Here is a 16,808-nt window from a genome sequence, read left to right on the forward strand (position 1 = left end):
AAAATTACGGTGTTAATTAGTCAATGTTAGCGAGCAAAGCGTGCGTAGGTTACGTTTGGTTAAATTATATTTATAAAATAAATAAATATAAATAACCATTTCTTAAAATGAATAAAGGGACTCAATAAAATAAATACTCAATTTTAAATAAAGTGGTAGCTGCGGTGGCATATTTACGTAAGTACCCCCAAAACCACCTTCAGTTCAAAAGTTTATATATATATATATATATATATATATGGTAAATACGGTATTTGCTTTATTGTGAACACGATAACTGCCGTAATTTTGCGCCAATCACTTTCAAATAGACACATAAAATATAACGACCCAAAATTTCGGTTGAGTTTGTTAATGGGAAAAATCGGACCATGGGGTTGGAAATGCGGGGGGCTTTTTTTTTTAAATAAAAACAAAATATTTCTATAATTTTCTTATTAAGTAAAATATCGAACTCGTTTAAATTTCCTACTACACTTTGGATAAGGGCCTAAAACATATGAACCAACCATGAATTTATCACTAACCATTGACCCAGGTAGTGGAAAAAGTGGGGTTTCGTAAAAAAAAAAATCATACCTTCCTACTAAGCAGAGTATCGAAATCGCTATATCTTTCATATTAAGTAAAACATCCAGTTCGTTCAAAGTGCCTACTATTTTTTTTTTTTTTTTATAAGGGCCTAAAACTTATCTAAGTAAATTTTTTCTATGTCACCAATCACTGGCCTAGGGAGTGGAAAAAATTGAGTTTCGAAGACAAAAATATCATACTTCCCTTAATAGGCACAGTATCGAATCGGTTTACAGTGGTCGTTAATTCTCTAAACATTAACTAAAATTTTGTACGAAACAATTTTTGTATGACCAATCCTTACGGTAAGAGATGACTAAAATGTTGCTGGAATTGTAAGAAGACTTGTCGTATGCTAAACATGTGAAACGTTTTTCACATGCAACCATTGTCGTATTGAGTAAATTTGAAGTTTTTAACTTAAAGGTAGAAATCTTCTTTATCCTATACTTAGCAACGGTGAAATCTACCTCCCCCTTCTGGCGAGCCGAAAGAGATTCTTTTAATTTAAATAGAGATTTTATGTTGGTAATATCAACCGTGTGTAAATTAATCTGACATTGGATAACATATACGTGAAGAGGAGAAGGCTAAATAATCAACTATTTTACATCCGTTATTTTTATACGTAAATAAATAATTTTAACATTAATGTATAATTCATTTTCATGAACTAATTCCTAATTCAAAGCAATTATAAAATTATAATTGAAGAAACATATGTCCTGATAACTACTTATTAAGGCATATTTTATTTCATACGGGCGTAAAGACGTGACAGATTTAAAACTAGTATAATGGGTATTGCAGTCTTTAATTCCTACATATTTATTTTTTAAATTAGTTTTTAAAAATTTCACATTCAGAGAAAAGTGTTTGGGAAATAGAATAAAATTGTTTTCGATTATTTTATAATCTCTGATCTTGACATAAGGGAAGTTATTAAGCTTTTAACTCATCGGAAAAAAAACCAGACTGCTCATACTATACCGTTATATCGAAATAAGTTGCATTAATATTAGATTGCACTTTATAAAAAATGGTTAGTAACATAACATTTTAATAAACAAAGAATAATTTACTTTAATAAAAAATAAAAAATCTGTATCCATTTTTGCATTAATTCAATGAATCTAAAATCATTCATTATTCTAGTAAAACTTAAGTCGAAATTATGACATCTGATGTTATATTATACTTTATCAACTAAAACAGAGTTAATAAAATGAATAAAAACTAACCTCATTAATTTTCTAGTGAAATAGATTGTAGAATTTCTTTCTGTTGTACTTTCTAAGAAGTATATTTAATAATATGAAATTCACAAACACACAAATTAACACAATTCAAACTAAAAACCGTAGATAGCATGAGATTATAAGATACGCTGCTATAATAAAAACAATGCAGTACACCTTTCTTTTTTCTTTTTCCAACCAACAAAGAACACCGGTATCCACGAACTAGTATTCAAATCCGTATAAAAGTAACTGCCTTAATAGAACTTGAATGATAGAACTCTCGAATTCTAAATCAACTGATTTGTGAAGACGCGTTCACTACTAGAGCAACTCGGCGGGTTAACGCAGTACACCTAGCGCTACTACGCGCATTTTATGCACGCAGCCTGTCTCTATTACATCAGAACTTGCTAACGGAACGACGGTCTAACGTAATAAAAACAATATACATGCTATAAATAGAATTTAAGAAAATAAATTTGTTTACGGTATTTTTTAATTTTATTTTTGAGTAAAAATTGTATTTAATTTAAAAAATATATATAAATTTAAGAAAACATATTTTATTTATTAACTAATAATAATAATAAACAAGAAATTAATTCTTTTATTTGTCATTAAATTTTATTCAGTTTTATTTAATATATATTTACTATTATCTATCTTAATGAGCAATAATTTGGTAACCTTTTCATTTTATACAATGTAAAAATGTCAGCGTAAGCCTATTTTCAATTATAATTATGACAAATAATAATTTAATTTAATGTAAATGTAATTTTAGAGGACTAATTTATTTATTTTAACATATTTTAATAAAACCTGTATGGCGGAATGGAGTAATGGATTCCTACCAGTTAAGAAGAAAGTAGTAGGAAATTTAATAATGGGAAGAATCCAGAAAGGGCCTAAAAGAAACCCTTTTAGTAAAGGTAACAGGTCCATTTAACAATCGTCTTTGTAATACTGGCTACTGACACACCTAAACAGATTTTGTTCCGTGAGAAGAGTTACCGAATTAGGGTAGGAATTTCACGGGAATGTGTGAGGGCGGATGATCATTCTCACGCTTCGAGTTGGGTCCGGTCAGGCAGGTAAAGAGGATAGGAAATATAAATACTCCGGGGAAGACCAGTTGAAATTAAGCTAAGCGAGAAGATATGATGTGAGTCTGTGAGGAGAATTTTGCGAGACGTCAGTTAGCAAGAGTATTCTGCGAGGTGGTCAGTGAAGAAGCGAATTTCTAGTGTGAATTAAGTTCGACGCGTTTAAAATGACGTCATGTGACAAATAATTCCAGTACATGAACACAAAAAATGGTTCGGTGATTTACTGTAAGACTATAAGTGAAAGAGATAATGTACTAAATTTCATTCATAAATTTGTTGTTAGTACAAGACTAGTGGTTAAAAGTGTTAAGACTAGCGGTCATGCTAATGTCTTTCTTTAATGGATTGAATTATATTTAACTACGTGTAAATAAATCCTGACGATTACTTAAATTCTGTTTTGGATGTAATCACTATTTATTATTATTATTATTGACATTTTTTATTATTATTGTTGTGGCTGTGATTACTATGACTATTATTTGTTTTTTTTATTGTCGTTTAATATTTTATTACTATTGTCATTACTACTATTATTATTATTGATTTGTCTTTTTTTAATTATGTTTTTTAAACCAATAAATTGTAATTATGTAAAAATTTTCAATTCTCAATTCTTTACATACTGATCGAGAGGCAAACACGCGACAATATGTTAATTATTTAGGGACTCATTGTGTTTTTTGTCATATTAAAGTTATTTATTATAAACTTTATAATATGAATTCGTTGAAATATTGTAAAAAGCTAGTTTTACATATTTTTTGTTTGTTTAAAAATTATACAGAAAACATGTTTTTAATGAAACAATGTTAGCAATGATATTTTTTAAAAGAATAATCTCGAAATTAATGTAATAATAAATAATAATCTATACAAGTGTTATTTTAATTTACTGTAAGTTTATTTAAATATTATATTATATTTTTCGATTTTGAATTGTTTTATTTTGTTTTTATACTAGACTGTGCTATATATAACAGTCTAGTCATCGATCTTATTCTCTTGAGTGAAGAGTCCACCGACCTCGTTCTAATAAAAGCATGAAGTTCATACATTAATAAATTTTCATCTACCTTTTGGCTCGCTAAATAAGTCCTCTCTAATTAAAGAACACCATTATATTACACTTACTTATTCAAAAATACCGGGTTTGGCTTTCAACATTTTGTCCGGCCCGTCACCTTGGAAACGATGATAACCCTTTCAGAGTTCCATAATATATAGCGGGCCTATCATAGTATTACAATTTAACTGTGTTAACCGTTTATTAAAAAGTCTGCTATTTTATGTGCCTGACCTACTTTATCGATTACTGTGTCAGAAAAAAAATACTTTCGTAGCTTAAGTTTAAATAATTATGAAAATATTTACTATATCTCTAAAAGAATGTTTTCAATACGCTTATTACGCTTTCTATTACAACACTATTGTAGAAAGAAAATAAGACCAATTTTATATATACGGGCAAACTATCGGAGCAAGTTAGAAAGTATTGGTACTTTCTAATACTTTCTAATTTACAGTGCTAAAATGGGCAACAAAAACTTACAATTCACTTTATTTTTGATTCCTTTAAAACACTTAGAAATCTGATTTTAGATGTAATTTTTTCTATTATTTATATAAGGAAAATCAACTAAAAAAAAAATCGGAATTTGAAAAATTAATCATGAAGTATAAAAATATTGAAAGAAATAAGAGACCATTGGATAATTAAATATCCAACGGTTCTTAACTTTTAGAGAATCTTAGTTCAGGAAACCATGTTTAAACAAGAATTAACCAAATATTCTTTAAGTTTCAACATTAAAAAATCTACAAAAGAAACTTGTGAAAACTTTAAAACCAGGTGAAGTATAAAACAGGAGAACTAATACAAAGCTACTGTACTGGACTAAATTATTATAATAACCATAAATATTTTTTTAAAAACATATTTTCTTCAACCGAAATAAAAATTAGTACAGCTGGTTTGTTATTCTTTGACCTTAAGGAAACTTTTCAGTATATTGGAAACCATCATAAGTTTTAAAGTAAAATTTGCAGTTTTTTAGAAAACGAAAAAACTGTAGAAAAGACCGAAGCTAGGAGACAGTAAGGATAATTTGGCACTTTTCGTTTATTTTATTGATTTGCCAATAGAAAGACATTCACACCGTATAATATGAACCAGAATATAATAATGCAGTTCCTGTTTTACTCCTTACGTATGAATCTTAACAAAATTACTAGTTTTTTTCTACGTTATACTTTTTCTATTAAAAATATCCTAAATGAATGTATTAATTTCCATAATTTTTTAATTTAACTACTTGTAATAATAATTTAGATTAATTTGATGTTGAATTAAATTTTTTATTGTAGACGTTAACTTTATTGTACAGCTAGATATAATGAAGCTAGTTGGCTTAAAATGGTCAGGATCAGGTGGCTCACATGTGTCGACTTGTTTCAGGAGAAAGTTTTAGAAGAACTTTTAGAAGAAGGCTCACGATTCAGTTGTTTAAAATAGTTCTTTACTCAGTAACAGCAGCTGTACGAATACATATACAAATATATATATATATACATACATACGTGTGTGTGTTTATATATATATATATATATATATATACTCTACTTCTAATACTGCAGTCACACCTCATTAAATTATTCTCTTTCACTTTTTTCACCTACTCTTGATGAGAGAGGACTTTCTAGAATGCTGGTTCAAGTCAATCAAGAGCAGGTAATAGTAAACATGAAGAAAAAATAACGCTATCATTTTGGCAGACTCCGTTTGAAAATGGCAGATATTTACTTAATCTGCTTAATTTTTCGTGACTAATTCTAAATTATTTATGAAAATGGAAAAAGTGGTCAGAAATAGATAATTCCCGATCAATAAACGAATATTAAAAATAATCCTGTAAGGAAAAGTAAAAAAGTAATTAATTATTTTTTAGTATAAGAAAATAAAAGACAAAAAAATATTAGATTAAATTAAAGTTGAGAAAAAACGAAAATATGTTGTTCACTTCCATAAGAATATGTAAAAGAGGAAGAATGGAAAGCTAGTCCAGCAGTCATCGTAGAGAACATGAGTGCACTGAACGGAATGTAATTTATAGAGCCGTGAAATTTGCACCATTGAGAAAACTGTGTTCTTCAACTTTAAACCACAATCTGACGCTAAAACGCTCGCGCTGCAGTTGTTGCAAGCCGCGCTTCAACTGCAAATATTGTGATTCTGACAGTGATGTTTATCCTATTCTCGAAAATTTCTATTTTATTAAAAAAAAAGTCTCTTGCAAAGTCTTAGTCTTGAGCCCTGGAGACTGTCATAACTTACTTCGCACTCGTGCGTTAATGGTTATATAAACTTGTTGCGTAATGTACTAACTATATCATTATTTATTAGTTAATTTTCTTTAAGCCGACTTATTATTACAACATAAATAGTTTAGCTAACATTTTCTAATTTATGAATTTTTTTGCTGAAAAATCAAATATTTTAATTTTAATAGGCATTTTGAATAAGGTTTTGTTTTGAGGTTTTTTCTTGTTACATTTAAATTATATTTTATGTTCATTTTATAACATTTCTCAGTATTTTTATCTTTGTTTATTTTATACTGATAATTAACCATAGCCTCGGGATTAGTCGGCACACTCTTTGTTTGCATTTATACTCGTTGAATTGTTAATTAACGATGGCTGTAGCTCAGATTATTTTTTAGAAAAATGGTACTGTGCTTTTTCTTTATGCATATTGCTAAATACAAAGTATTTAGGCAAATAAATATAAAAATAAAAAAATAACTTCATCCACTAATCCTAATCCCTTTACAGATTTTTAAAATTACAGAGTATTTAAAAAATAATTGAATATGATGTCAAATGTTGGATTACATAAATTGATTTGATTGTTATTTTCTGCCTTTCGTAGTATTGTCACTCTAACATTTGTAGTTGACGCGTTTCGAAGTACTTCAATTCTCATAACTACTTTTTTCACTGAGTCTTCCTGAGTTGGAATCGTCAAATAAACAGCAATATCCTCTCACTCTCATCACCACTATCAACAGCTCTTCTGTTTTGTCTCTCCAGCTGTAACGGAAAGTTTTTAAATATTATATCGGATTCAATGTTTATTTGGTTACTAATTATCTCCTGCCCTTTAATTCTAGCTTGAATATTTTTCTAAGATTAAAAGTTCAGGAAATAATGAATAAATACACACTCAATCTGATGTAATATTTAGAAATTTCAAATGGTTAAATTAGCAAGCAATAAACCAACAAATGGTTAAGTTACCCCGATTGGGGACTTAATTTCAGAACCATGCGTGTTTTATATAAGAGTGTATGCGAAGCTCTAATGCTGTGTGTGAACCTGTCTGGGCTAATCGAATGAGGTACTAATGTAATAGAAATATTTTGTTGAGATCCCCACATCTCCTATTGTTATCTGTAACTGGCACCTATAGGATTTCTATCGGACGACTAGGATTTCCATTTATGGCAGGTCAGCAGCTGGACTGAATCACCCGGATGGTCGTTACACGTATGGAATTTTTCCTGATGTGAGAAGTATACAGGTCTTTCTGGACACGGTGCTTTTCGAGATAGGTTGACCAGATTTGGTTTGATTAATTTAGGCTTGTATTTGGAGTATACGGCCATTGATTATGTGTACCGTGTCTTATATGTCTTTCCAAGTACGAAGATGAACGTACGAAAGTAGCCAGAGGACTTGCGAGGATCAATTGTGGTTTTGATATGAAGTTAATTGGAAAACTGAAAGAAATGAAGCACTTGCTGGCTTCCTTATTTTCTTAGCCCTGCGGAGGATGACTGAGAGTGTCTGATGCTGTTATAGATGTATAGATAGAATAGCAATCCGGTGACAAGAGACCAGTCTGTTTGCTTGCTTCGCCAGGATAGGCGTTTTGGCATCGAGCCCCGATTAGGTGAGATATTTGCTGTTAGGATGAGAATGGCAGTGTGGAGATCTCTGTGATGGAGCTGCGGTGTGGGAGGTTGTATGCATTGGCCTCGCTTCTGAAAGCGGACCAGAACAAAGGTAGGGTATGTTTTTATTAGAATATTAAATCTGTGAATCTGTTTCTTGATTTATAAGTAAATGAAGAAAACATTGAGTAAATTGAATTGTTGGACAAAATTTTCATTGTTGAAAACACAATTTTCGTTGTTGGGACACTTTTTCCCATGCAGCCGTAAGGTGTAGCGTCATCTCGACTATGGTAGTTTTATGTGATAAAGTAAATGTTACGCGGGACTCTGCGATGGAGCTGAGTGGGAGTAGGATATGTGTCCTCCTCTCCGTGGTAGACTAGACCGGAGTCCATAGTTGCAATAAATTAAGGGTTTAATTATCAAGTTGAGTTTCACTAAGGGAACTAGGTGTAAATTCCGTTGTTGCGAACAAAATTTCTTGTGGTATGTTTATTTACTGAATATGCTTCGAATATTATGAGAAATTTACTCACTAAAAGCTTACTTAAATTGTAGAAATAGGCCGGGGTTTGTGCTTCCGAAAAACTCGGTTAGCTAGTTCAGAAGGCAACGAAATAGGACAATCAAGATGTCCGAAAGAAGCCTACAGCGAAGGCGAATGCTGAATCATAATTCACTGATGTAAATGTCTGACGAGACATTTACATCAATGGCATCCTAACAAGATCTGGCTTATTACTGAGAGATGTAATCAGTTAGAGGGTCAAAAGAAGATCTTCGTTAAAGCTCATCAGGGCTAGGAACGGGGCGGGGTGTTGTGGCGACCAGAATCGTCACAAGGCGGGTGTTTTCCCCTACAGAGGTTGGGATGTTGAGAACACTTGTTTTTTTGGTATGAGAATAGTTTTTCTGGTGGTTTAAGACTCAATCAAGTAATGGTCTGAGTGTATAATCTAATTGAAGTTTGGTATAGGAAGAGTTTTTTTCTGAAATTTTCGGTTTAGAGGAAGGGTCGGAGATTGAGTTTCTGGAAATCTGTTGATATTTGAGGGCTGAAAGTTACAGTAGGTGGTCTTGGTTGGAAGAAGCTATACAAAGGCGAGTAAGTTTTGTAAATACACCGATAGAAATGTCTGCCGAGGTTTTTGCATGGGTGGTATTCTGACAGAAGCCAAAGTGATAAGTGTGTTGTGTTATCACGTTTAGGGGATCTAAAAGACGACCTCCAGTAAATCCCATCATGGCTAGGAACGATGGGTGGATTGTGGCGACCGAGATTCTCGCAAGGCTGGTGTCTTTCTCTACTGGGGTCAGGATGTGGTGATTGCAAAAGTCGTTGTAGTCGTTTCGGCGTGAAGGAAAAACACAAGAGCTGAAATATTTTTAACATAATTTATTTCTCAGGAATGGTTAATCGTATCTACCTGCAATTTTGTATACTGCTAGGGTATCTAGAGGTTTAGTTAATAAAAATAATAAATTTGATCTCTCAAACCATTTCAAAATGGCGGTCATGCAAACATTTTAATTCTTAAAAATCCGAATTTTTAACAAAAATTCGGATTAGTATATTTTTGGATAATCACTGGCATAGCCCGAACACGATGAGTATAATCTTGAAGTAAAATACCTTGTTCTCTGATAATGATAGAGATGGACTTGCTGCTCTCGCAAAACCTTCCAAGCTGTAACATTACCAGCATTGAACTCCAAGACCAGCTCTCTAGTACTTTTCGGGATGGTTAGGTATTTTATCTAACATATCCTCCTCGAATTCAGATGTACATTTTGAACGTGGTCGTTCTGATTTACCATGTTTTAGGTTTTAAACTTCCTATGTCTCTGAGCTCGCGTGAGGAGGTAACAAGCGATTCGGAAAGTGTTCCTGATACAGTCGTCTCACCTCAAGGATGTTGTATAATGAAAAACCGTATATTATATGAATATCAGACATTTCTAAGTTAGGCTAAATGTGATTCACATTACCTGCCATGGTGAATAAGATAATGATAAAAAAATAGTTAATTAATTTATACAGCACAGATCAATGTGTTATGTAATAACTTGTATTTTTCAATATTAATTTATTTATTATTGTAATATTTTCAGTATTATTAAATTATTGTATGTTAACATTAATAAAATCATTCCGCTTGAAATTGTGTTGAATTATTTAATTCCACTGGGGAGGAAATGAAAACTGGTTTTTTAATCTAGAAAGAAATTTATCAAATTGTTTTGGATTTAATTCTCTAGATACGGGTAAAAACTATGAAGAATAGCAATCTACATCCAGACATTGCTGAAGAGGTAAATTTACATTCCATTCTGTTATTATTCAAATACCTGTACCATTTCTCATAAATATATTTAATTTGTACTTTCTTCTAATTTTGATGTTTTTGAATTATATTATTATTTAACGTTTCTTCTCCATGCCAAATAGTTGATTTAAAGTATCGTTAAATAGTTCGTCCGTTTCAAAATCTGTCTGACTTTAACAACCATATTCGTGTCCTGGAATTTACAAACCTAATTTATTTGAAAATATATGAATAAGAAAAATAGGGAAGATTTAGACACATATCGACAATAGTATATCCACATTCCTAATTATCTGCGGATATACACCTAATGATAAATGAACGAACATCAATTTTTTTTTTACTTGGCCTCTCGATGGTTATCTCATTTTTCAGGAGATTGTTAACATGACTTGTACGGAAGTGGATAAAAATTATATTAACCGCATTAGTACGTATTGTATTTTTGATTGAGCATCAAGAAGTGTAGACTAGTAGATAAAGTGAAGCCGGCCTCCGTGGCACGAGTGGTAGCGTCTCGGCATTTCACGCAGAGGTGCTGGGTTCGAGTCCCGGTCAGGCATAGCATTTTTCTAACACGCTCCAAAACATTCATCTCATCCTCTGCGGAATGAATTGCTTGACTGCGAACCCGGAGGTAAAAAAGAAAAAAAAAGTGATAAATAAATTGATTAAATAAAGTGATTATTGAATTAGTGATTGATTAAATAAATAAAGTGATTAAATTTTAGAGCAAGATTTAGATAACGATGATTATGGTGCAAGAACTCAAATGAGATATTCTATTCAGGTAGATGTGTATTCTACAATCCTTAGAAAAATTAAAGCGCTCATATGTTCCTTGGTTATCGAATGACTATAAGTATTTGCAGACCTATGAACTTTCAATCGTAGACCAATTGAGTACCTCAGAATTTACCTAAAAAACAATCTGCCAATACTTTTATCTATAATTGTGTCAGTTTATGTTTTATTTATTGATAATTTTAATCGTGTCTATACTTTTAAAATTTTCTTTATCTTCCGATGATTTTGATGAAATTTACATTTTTATTATTTAAATATTTTAAGTGATCGATGGATATAACATTCTGTTTTTCTATCTCTATTTATATACTCTTAATGCATTTTGTTTTGAAATCCGGTGATCCTTTGAAAATTATTTTTGTTTGAGTATAACACAATTAGTGTGTTTCATATTTTATTACATATTTCCTTTCGTTAGTCTGCATAACGGCAACGTTATTTTTTGGAAGTGGGCGTTAATAAATTTCTGGTTATATTCTTTAATAAAAAACGTAAATAAATGTTTTTTTAGGATTTTTATGATTGTATTTTTAAGCATCTCAACTAGAAAAGAGGGTTTAATATCTTAATTCAGAAAAAAGAAATGAGGAGTTGCTTGCTAATAATTTTATTAAACGACATATTAATAATAATTTTTAAAATTAATATATAACTTCTCCAACCAACTCGGTGGTAATGTGATATCGTCTCTGTCTAATCAAAAAAAAATTGTATTAAATCCCGATCAAGATGGCATTTTTCATACTGTAAAAAATTAATCTTTTCTTAAACCCTTAACACTATGATTTGAGTTTTAGACTGTTTTTCTCAATATGAACAAATAAATAGAGCGTAAATGAATATGTGTTTTTTTAATATCTCCTAAAATTTGTTATATAAATCTATTACTTTATCGGTTACGTAAAACGGCTATGATAAATTTACAATTCTTTAAGTATTTAATTAAATTTAGCGATTTTTACATTGCAAATCAGACTTAAATTATTTTATTACTTTGAATGCATTTCCCGAGATAATTTGAGTAAATATAACTGACTTTAATTGTATTTTATGCGACTTATTACAATGAATTATTATGAATATTGGTATTATGATATAAGATATCATAATATCTTATATCATAATATGATATAAGATATCATAATTACTTACAACTATTTTAAATAAGTTGTGAAAGAGTGGAATTACATATATACCTTTTTATAAATCATAATATATTACGATTGTTCAATTATGACATCATTTGGGCTTCTTATTTGTTCTGTGGATCGTGTTGTGCGGTCCGTGCCAATTTCTTATTACTCTTAAACCTTTCCTTTTCTGTGAAACCACCGATGTAAATCGTAATATATTACGATTTACAAAAAGGATTGTTCAATTATGAAATCATTTGGGGTTCTTATTTGTTGTGTGGTTCGTGTTGTGGGACTCATGCCCATTTCTTATTAAACTTTTCTTTTTCTGTAGAACCACCGTAAGGTATTACTTCAGAGGATGAATGAGGGTGATACGTATGCATGTAAATGAAGCGAAGTCTTTCACAGTCGCAGGTCGACCATTCCTGAGATGGGCGGTTAATTGAAACTCAACCACCAAAGAACACCGGTATCTACGATCTAGTATTCAAAGCCGTATAAATGTAACTGCCTTACCAGTATTTGAACGTTTGAAATCTCGACTTCGAAATCATCTGATTTGCGATGACAAGTTCAGCGCACTAGACCAACCCAATGAACTCCTAAAAATATTTATTTAAAACCATTTTTTCCCTGTATTATTCAATTATTAAACCAGTAAATATTAAATTATTATTAACTTAAATTATAACTGAAAATGTAATTAAATCAATTGCTCTAATAATGCGTTTAATAAATATAAAATAATTCAATGTAAAATTACAGTGTATTCTTAAAGAATAGCTAAATATAATGTTAACTATCAAATGCAATAAATAAACTATAACTTAACCTTAGAAATTTTGTGTATTTCCCTTTGGTGTAACCGGAATCAATAGAGTACAAGTAATTAGTCGAACAGTTAAATGTAAGGCATGACAAGTATAGTCTGCAGTGAACAGTAAAAAACTTTTGTGTGAATGAATATAAATATAATACTTACGTAAATTAATATAATACTTATTAATGTAATACTTACTTTAATTTTGGAAAATTGTTCATCAATTGAAGATCGATCTTTGATGAGGAGATTAATTTATTTCTTGAAGATTTAACAACTGATTTCAACTACACAAATCACAATTGCTTTATTTATTTTTTGTATTTAACCATCATATAAGTTTATAAAGAACCAACTCTTAAAATTTAATTAACTTGTTACAATTTTGATACCAAAACAAGCCTGTTATCCTTTACTTTAATTCTAAACGAATAAATTTATAATAGTTTTAAAAATGTATTACATAGGACAAATTATTAAAAAACGAAATAATGTGTAGATTATAGTTGTATTCTTTTAAAAATAAATCAGGGATACTAAAAATGTAACTTTTGTAACTAATTTATAGTTCCATTATTTATTATTTACAGTTTAACAAATAAAACGTAAAATTTAAATAATGTGATTAATCTTTTACAACTATGAACGATAGATAAGAGTACATCATTTTTCACTTAAGTACATACACAGAGAGTACTTAGGCTATATCATATACATATATAGATTTATCTATAATTATCACAGTCAAATTTATAATTAAATTTTCAGGTTATTTTAAAATATACTTGGTCCTATAAATAACATAACACAAGTTTAAAGTTTTATCCACAGAACCATTTTTATGGTCCCCTTTTCCGATTACATTGTCTTCATTCGACGATATAGCATGTATATTTTTTATCTTGGGCACTTTTTCACCTCATCCATAAGTTACTAAACAATAGAGCTGTCCAACAGAATAGAATCGGGCTTTGTGAAAGATAACAGTGCCCACTGCTTGTGTCGCCATGCTGCATAGCTGCTGGATGTTCACCTGAAATTACAATTTTTTTTTTGTTAAAGTAAAAACTTGCAGTTTTAATTATTTCATACCTAATGATATTATACAATAATATTCTATTTGAAATTTTACAATCAATATTCCATAGTAATAAGCTGTAATTTATTAATCGCTAAGTAAAAAACGATACACATTTTTTTCTAGCCCTTTATTATTTCCCTGTTACTGATTACTTCCAAATATCCTTTTTTTTAATGAAATATTGATTCTATATATTTTATATAAAATGACATTAAAAGAATATACAGATTATTTATTCAAATAAGTGTCAATAAGTATTCAAATAAGTGTTGTTTTAGCGATATATGAAATTTACTTTAATAATTAAAAAAACGTTATTTTTTATGTTGCAATTTATTCTTTAAAATATGCATAAAACATTTTTCGCCAGAAATGCACAATTTTTTTCAAAAAATCGTTATTGATTATTAGAATGGACAGTAACTTTTCTCAATTAATATTAGAAAAATTAAAAATATTACAAAATTATAAATTACTGTTATTAAATAATTATTCAAAATAAATAGCCGGCGGTTTAGATTTTAAATCTTAACATAAATAACTATTTAAAATGTCTCAAATAAATATTTAAAACATTATCTGATGAAAAACCTTTGAATATGCAAAATATTTGAACACCCCAAATAAATTTTTATGTACTGTACCGATGAAATTTTGGTAGTTGGAAATACAGATGCAGATTTGATGTTCACTAACAAACACATAATTTAACGAAAATTACTCCATCGATATTTTACTTTCACATCTTAACATTAACTAAATGTATAATTTATACGTTGCAATATGTTCTACTAGTGAACAATAAACAACCCCTCCAACGTCTCAGCCCAATGAGGTGAAGATGATATGTAGGAGATATAAATGAGCTTGTACAGACTCAGGCCGACCGTTCCTTAGACGTGTGGTTAACTTATAACCACAAATTATACCGAACCAACCAAATTCTCATACCAACCACAAAATTATACGGATATCCACTGTATATTATTCAAATTCATATAAAAGCAACTAACATTTAGTAGGATTTGAACTTCAGAATCTTCGACTTCGAAAATCAGCTAGCTGTTAAACTGATTTGCAACGACGAATTAATCACTAGACGGTGGGCTGAATACAAAATGTGTAAATATATTAATTTTTATAAGTTAATAAATACATATTTACATATTTAATCCATTACAGAAAGAAACATTAACAAACATAGTTTACTGAAATTTTGTAATCCGTAGGCATTACTTGTTACAGAACAACTACAAAGCTATGTTGTGTGAGCGGTACTATTTTGGGAATCAAGTAGTAGAAAAATCTATGAATTATAATAGATAGTAAAAAGTTATCGATCTCAATTTACTCAAATACGGTAGTTCACAACATTAGGTTCAGCTTTACTTTTAACTTACATATATGTCAATCATAATCGCCATCATTTATTAAAAAAACTTTAAGTAATACTTTATAAGTATGATATAATGTTGATGCGATCCAACATTAAAGCCGATGTAAATGTATGAAATATAGAAAAATGCACTTACATACGAGCAGAACTCAGAGTAATTTAGAAATCAATAAAATATATAACTTTATAAGATCTAAAAGTAATAAATAATTTCGTACTTAGGCAAAACGGTTGATCATAAACTCTCTTGGAATCATGTAAATTATATTTGGAAAAGAATTAGCTCAAAAATGTTGCGTAAGGCCATACATGAACTTCGTAATAAGTTTATATTATAATTATTTTATGGATTAAAAATCATTACTGTTCTCGGGATCATTCTTCAAACAAAAATTTATTACATTTTATTAGAGTACAGAACAAAGAAATCAGACACATATGTATAAGTAAATAAATTTTTGTAGGTAAAACATTTTAAAAGCCTATAAGAAATGACCTAATAGATATTATTTACTTACATTAGCTGTCAATTTGACAGCCCAACAGATTTCAAAAAAAAAAATTAGATGATAATTATAAGAGTATGAAATGAAATCAATAGATTTATAAAAGTACATTAATCTCATGTAAGTCATTTTATGCTTTTAGTAAATTTTTAATTAGAGACTGATTTTATTTTCTTTAAAAATTCCTTTACTTCTTTAATGAAAGATAATTTAGGTAAACAACCTAAAAATAAATAACACAAATTACTTGAAGGTGTAGAATTAGATTTAGTTTCTTATTTGAATTTTTTTTCTCATCCTGCAATTCAGCAGACGATATAAAAAAAATTTGAAAAGGCTAAATAAAATGACATTAAATATTTGAATTTACTGTAGTATAGGAATTTAGATATTTTTGTCGTACCTATTTAAAAATAAATTTTTATTTTTTGATATTTTGCCGATACAGAAAACAGTACTATATCATTATTTACATGAACTTTTAACATTCAGAAATTATTTTTATCATTTTTAAAATAAAATTAGTAATAAAAAAGAATAAAATAACTGCATACATTGGATATGCGTGAAATTTATTGTTGTTAATAATTATAAAAATTAAAGGAAAGGAAATGTAATTTATCGTAAAAAAAAAAAAAATTATGGTGTATTATGATACTTTTTCTCACAGTCTACGTTTTCCATTTTTATTCTGGTCTTTAAGGAATTTTTACTACCGAATGGCATTCTTGAAGACATTCTACTGGAATATAGGTTGTAAATGAACACTCCTCCATCCTCTCACTAACCAAATTTGATGATACTTTAATTTGATTTTTAAACATATAGGCTGTAGGTAAGATACAGAATAAGTG

General features: G+C 29.5%; 2 protein-coding genes across 3 annotated transcripts in view; both read right to left on the minus strand.

The window, feature by feature from the left end:
* Positions 1–2,125, minus strand: part of LOC142320998 (ionotropic receptor 75a-like) — a 322,343-nt gene extending 320,218 nt beyond the window's left edge. Inside the window, exon 1 of the mRNA XM_075358991.1 lies at positions 1,815–2,125. The gene's annotated coding sequence lies outside the window, so the exon portion shown is untranslated. The remainder of the gene's footprint in view (positions 1–1,814) is intronic.
* Positions 2,126–13,506: 11,381 nt separating this feature from the next.
* Positions 13,507–16,808, minus strand: part of LOC142322109 (zwei Ig domain protein zig-8-like) — a 705,864-nt gene continuing 702,562 nt past the window's right edge. For both annotated transcript variants that reach the window (XM_075360807.1, XM_075360806.1), the window contains one exon: positions 13,507–14,004. In XM_075360807.1, coding sequence (XP_075216922.1) covers positions 13,886–14,004 — 119 coding nt within the window. In that variant the 3' untranslated portion in view covers positions 13,507–13,885. The remainder of the gene's footprint in view (positions 14,005–16,808) is intronic.

This window comes from Lycorma delicatula, chromosome 3 (genome assembly GCF_047948215.1).
Source record: "Lycorma delicatula isolate Av1 chromosome 3, ASM4794821v1, whole genome shotgun sequence".
NCBI lineage: Eukaryota > Metazoa > Arthropoda > Insecta > Hemiptera > Fulgoridae > Lycorma > Lycorma delicatula.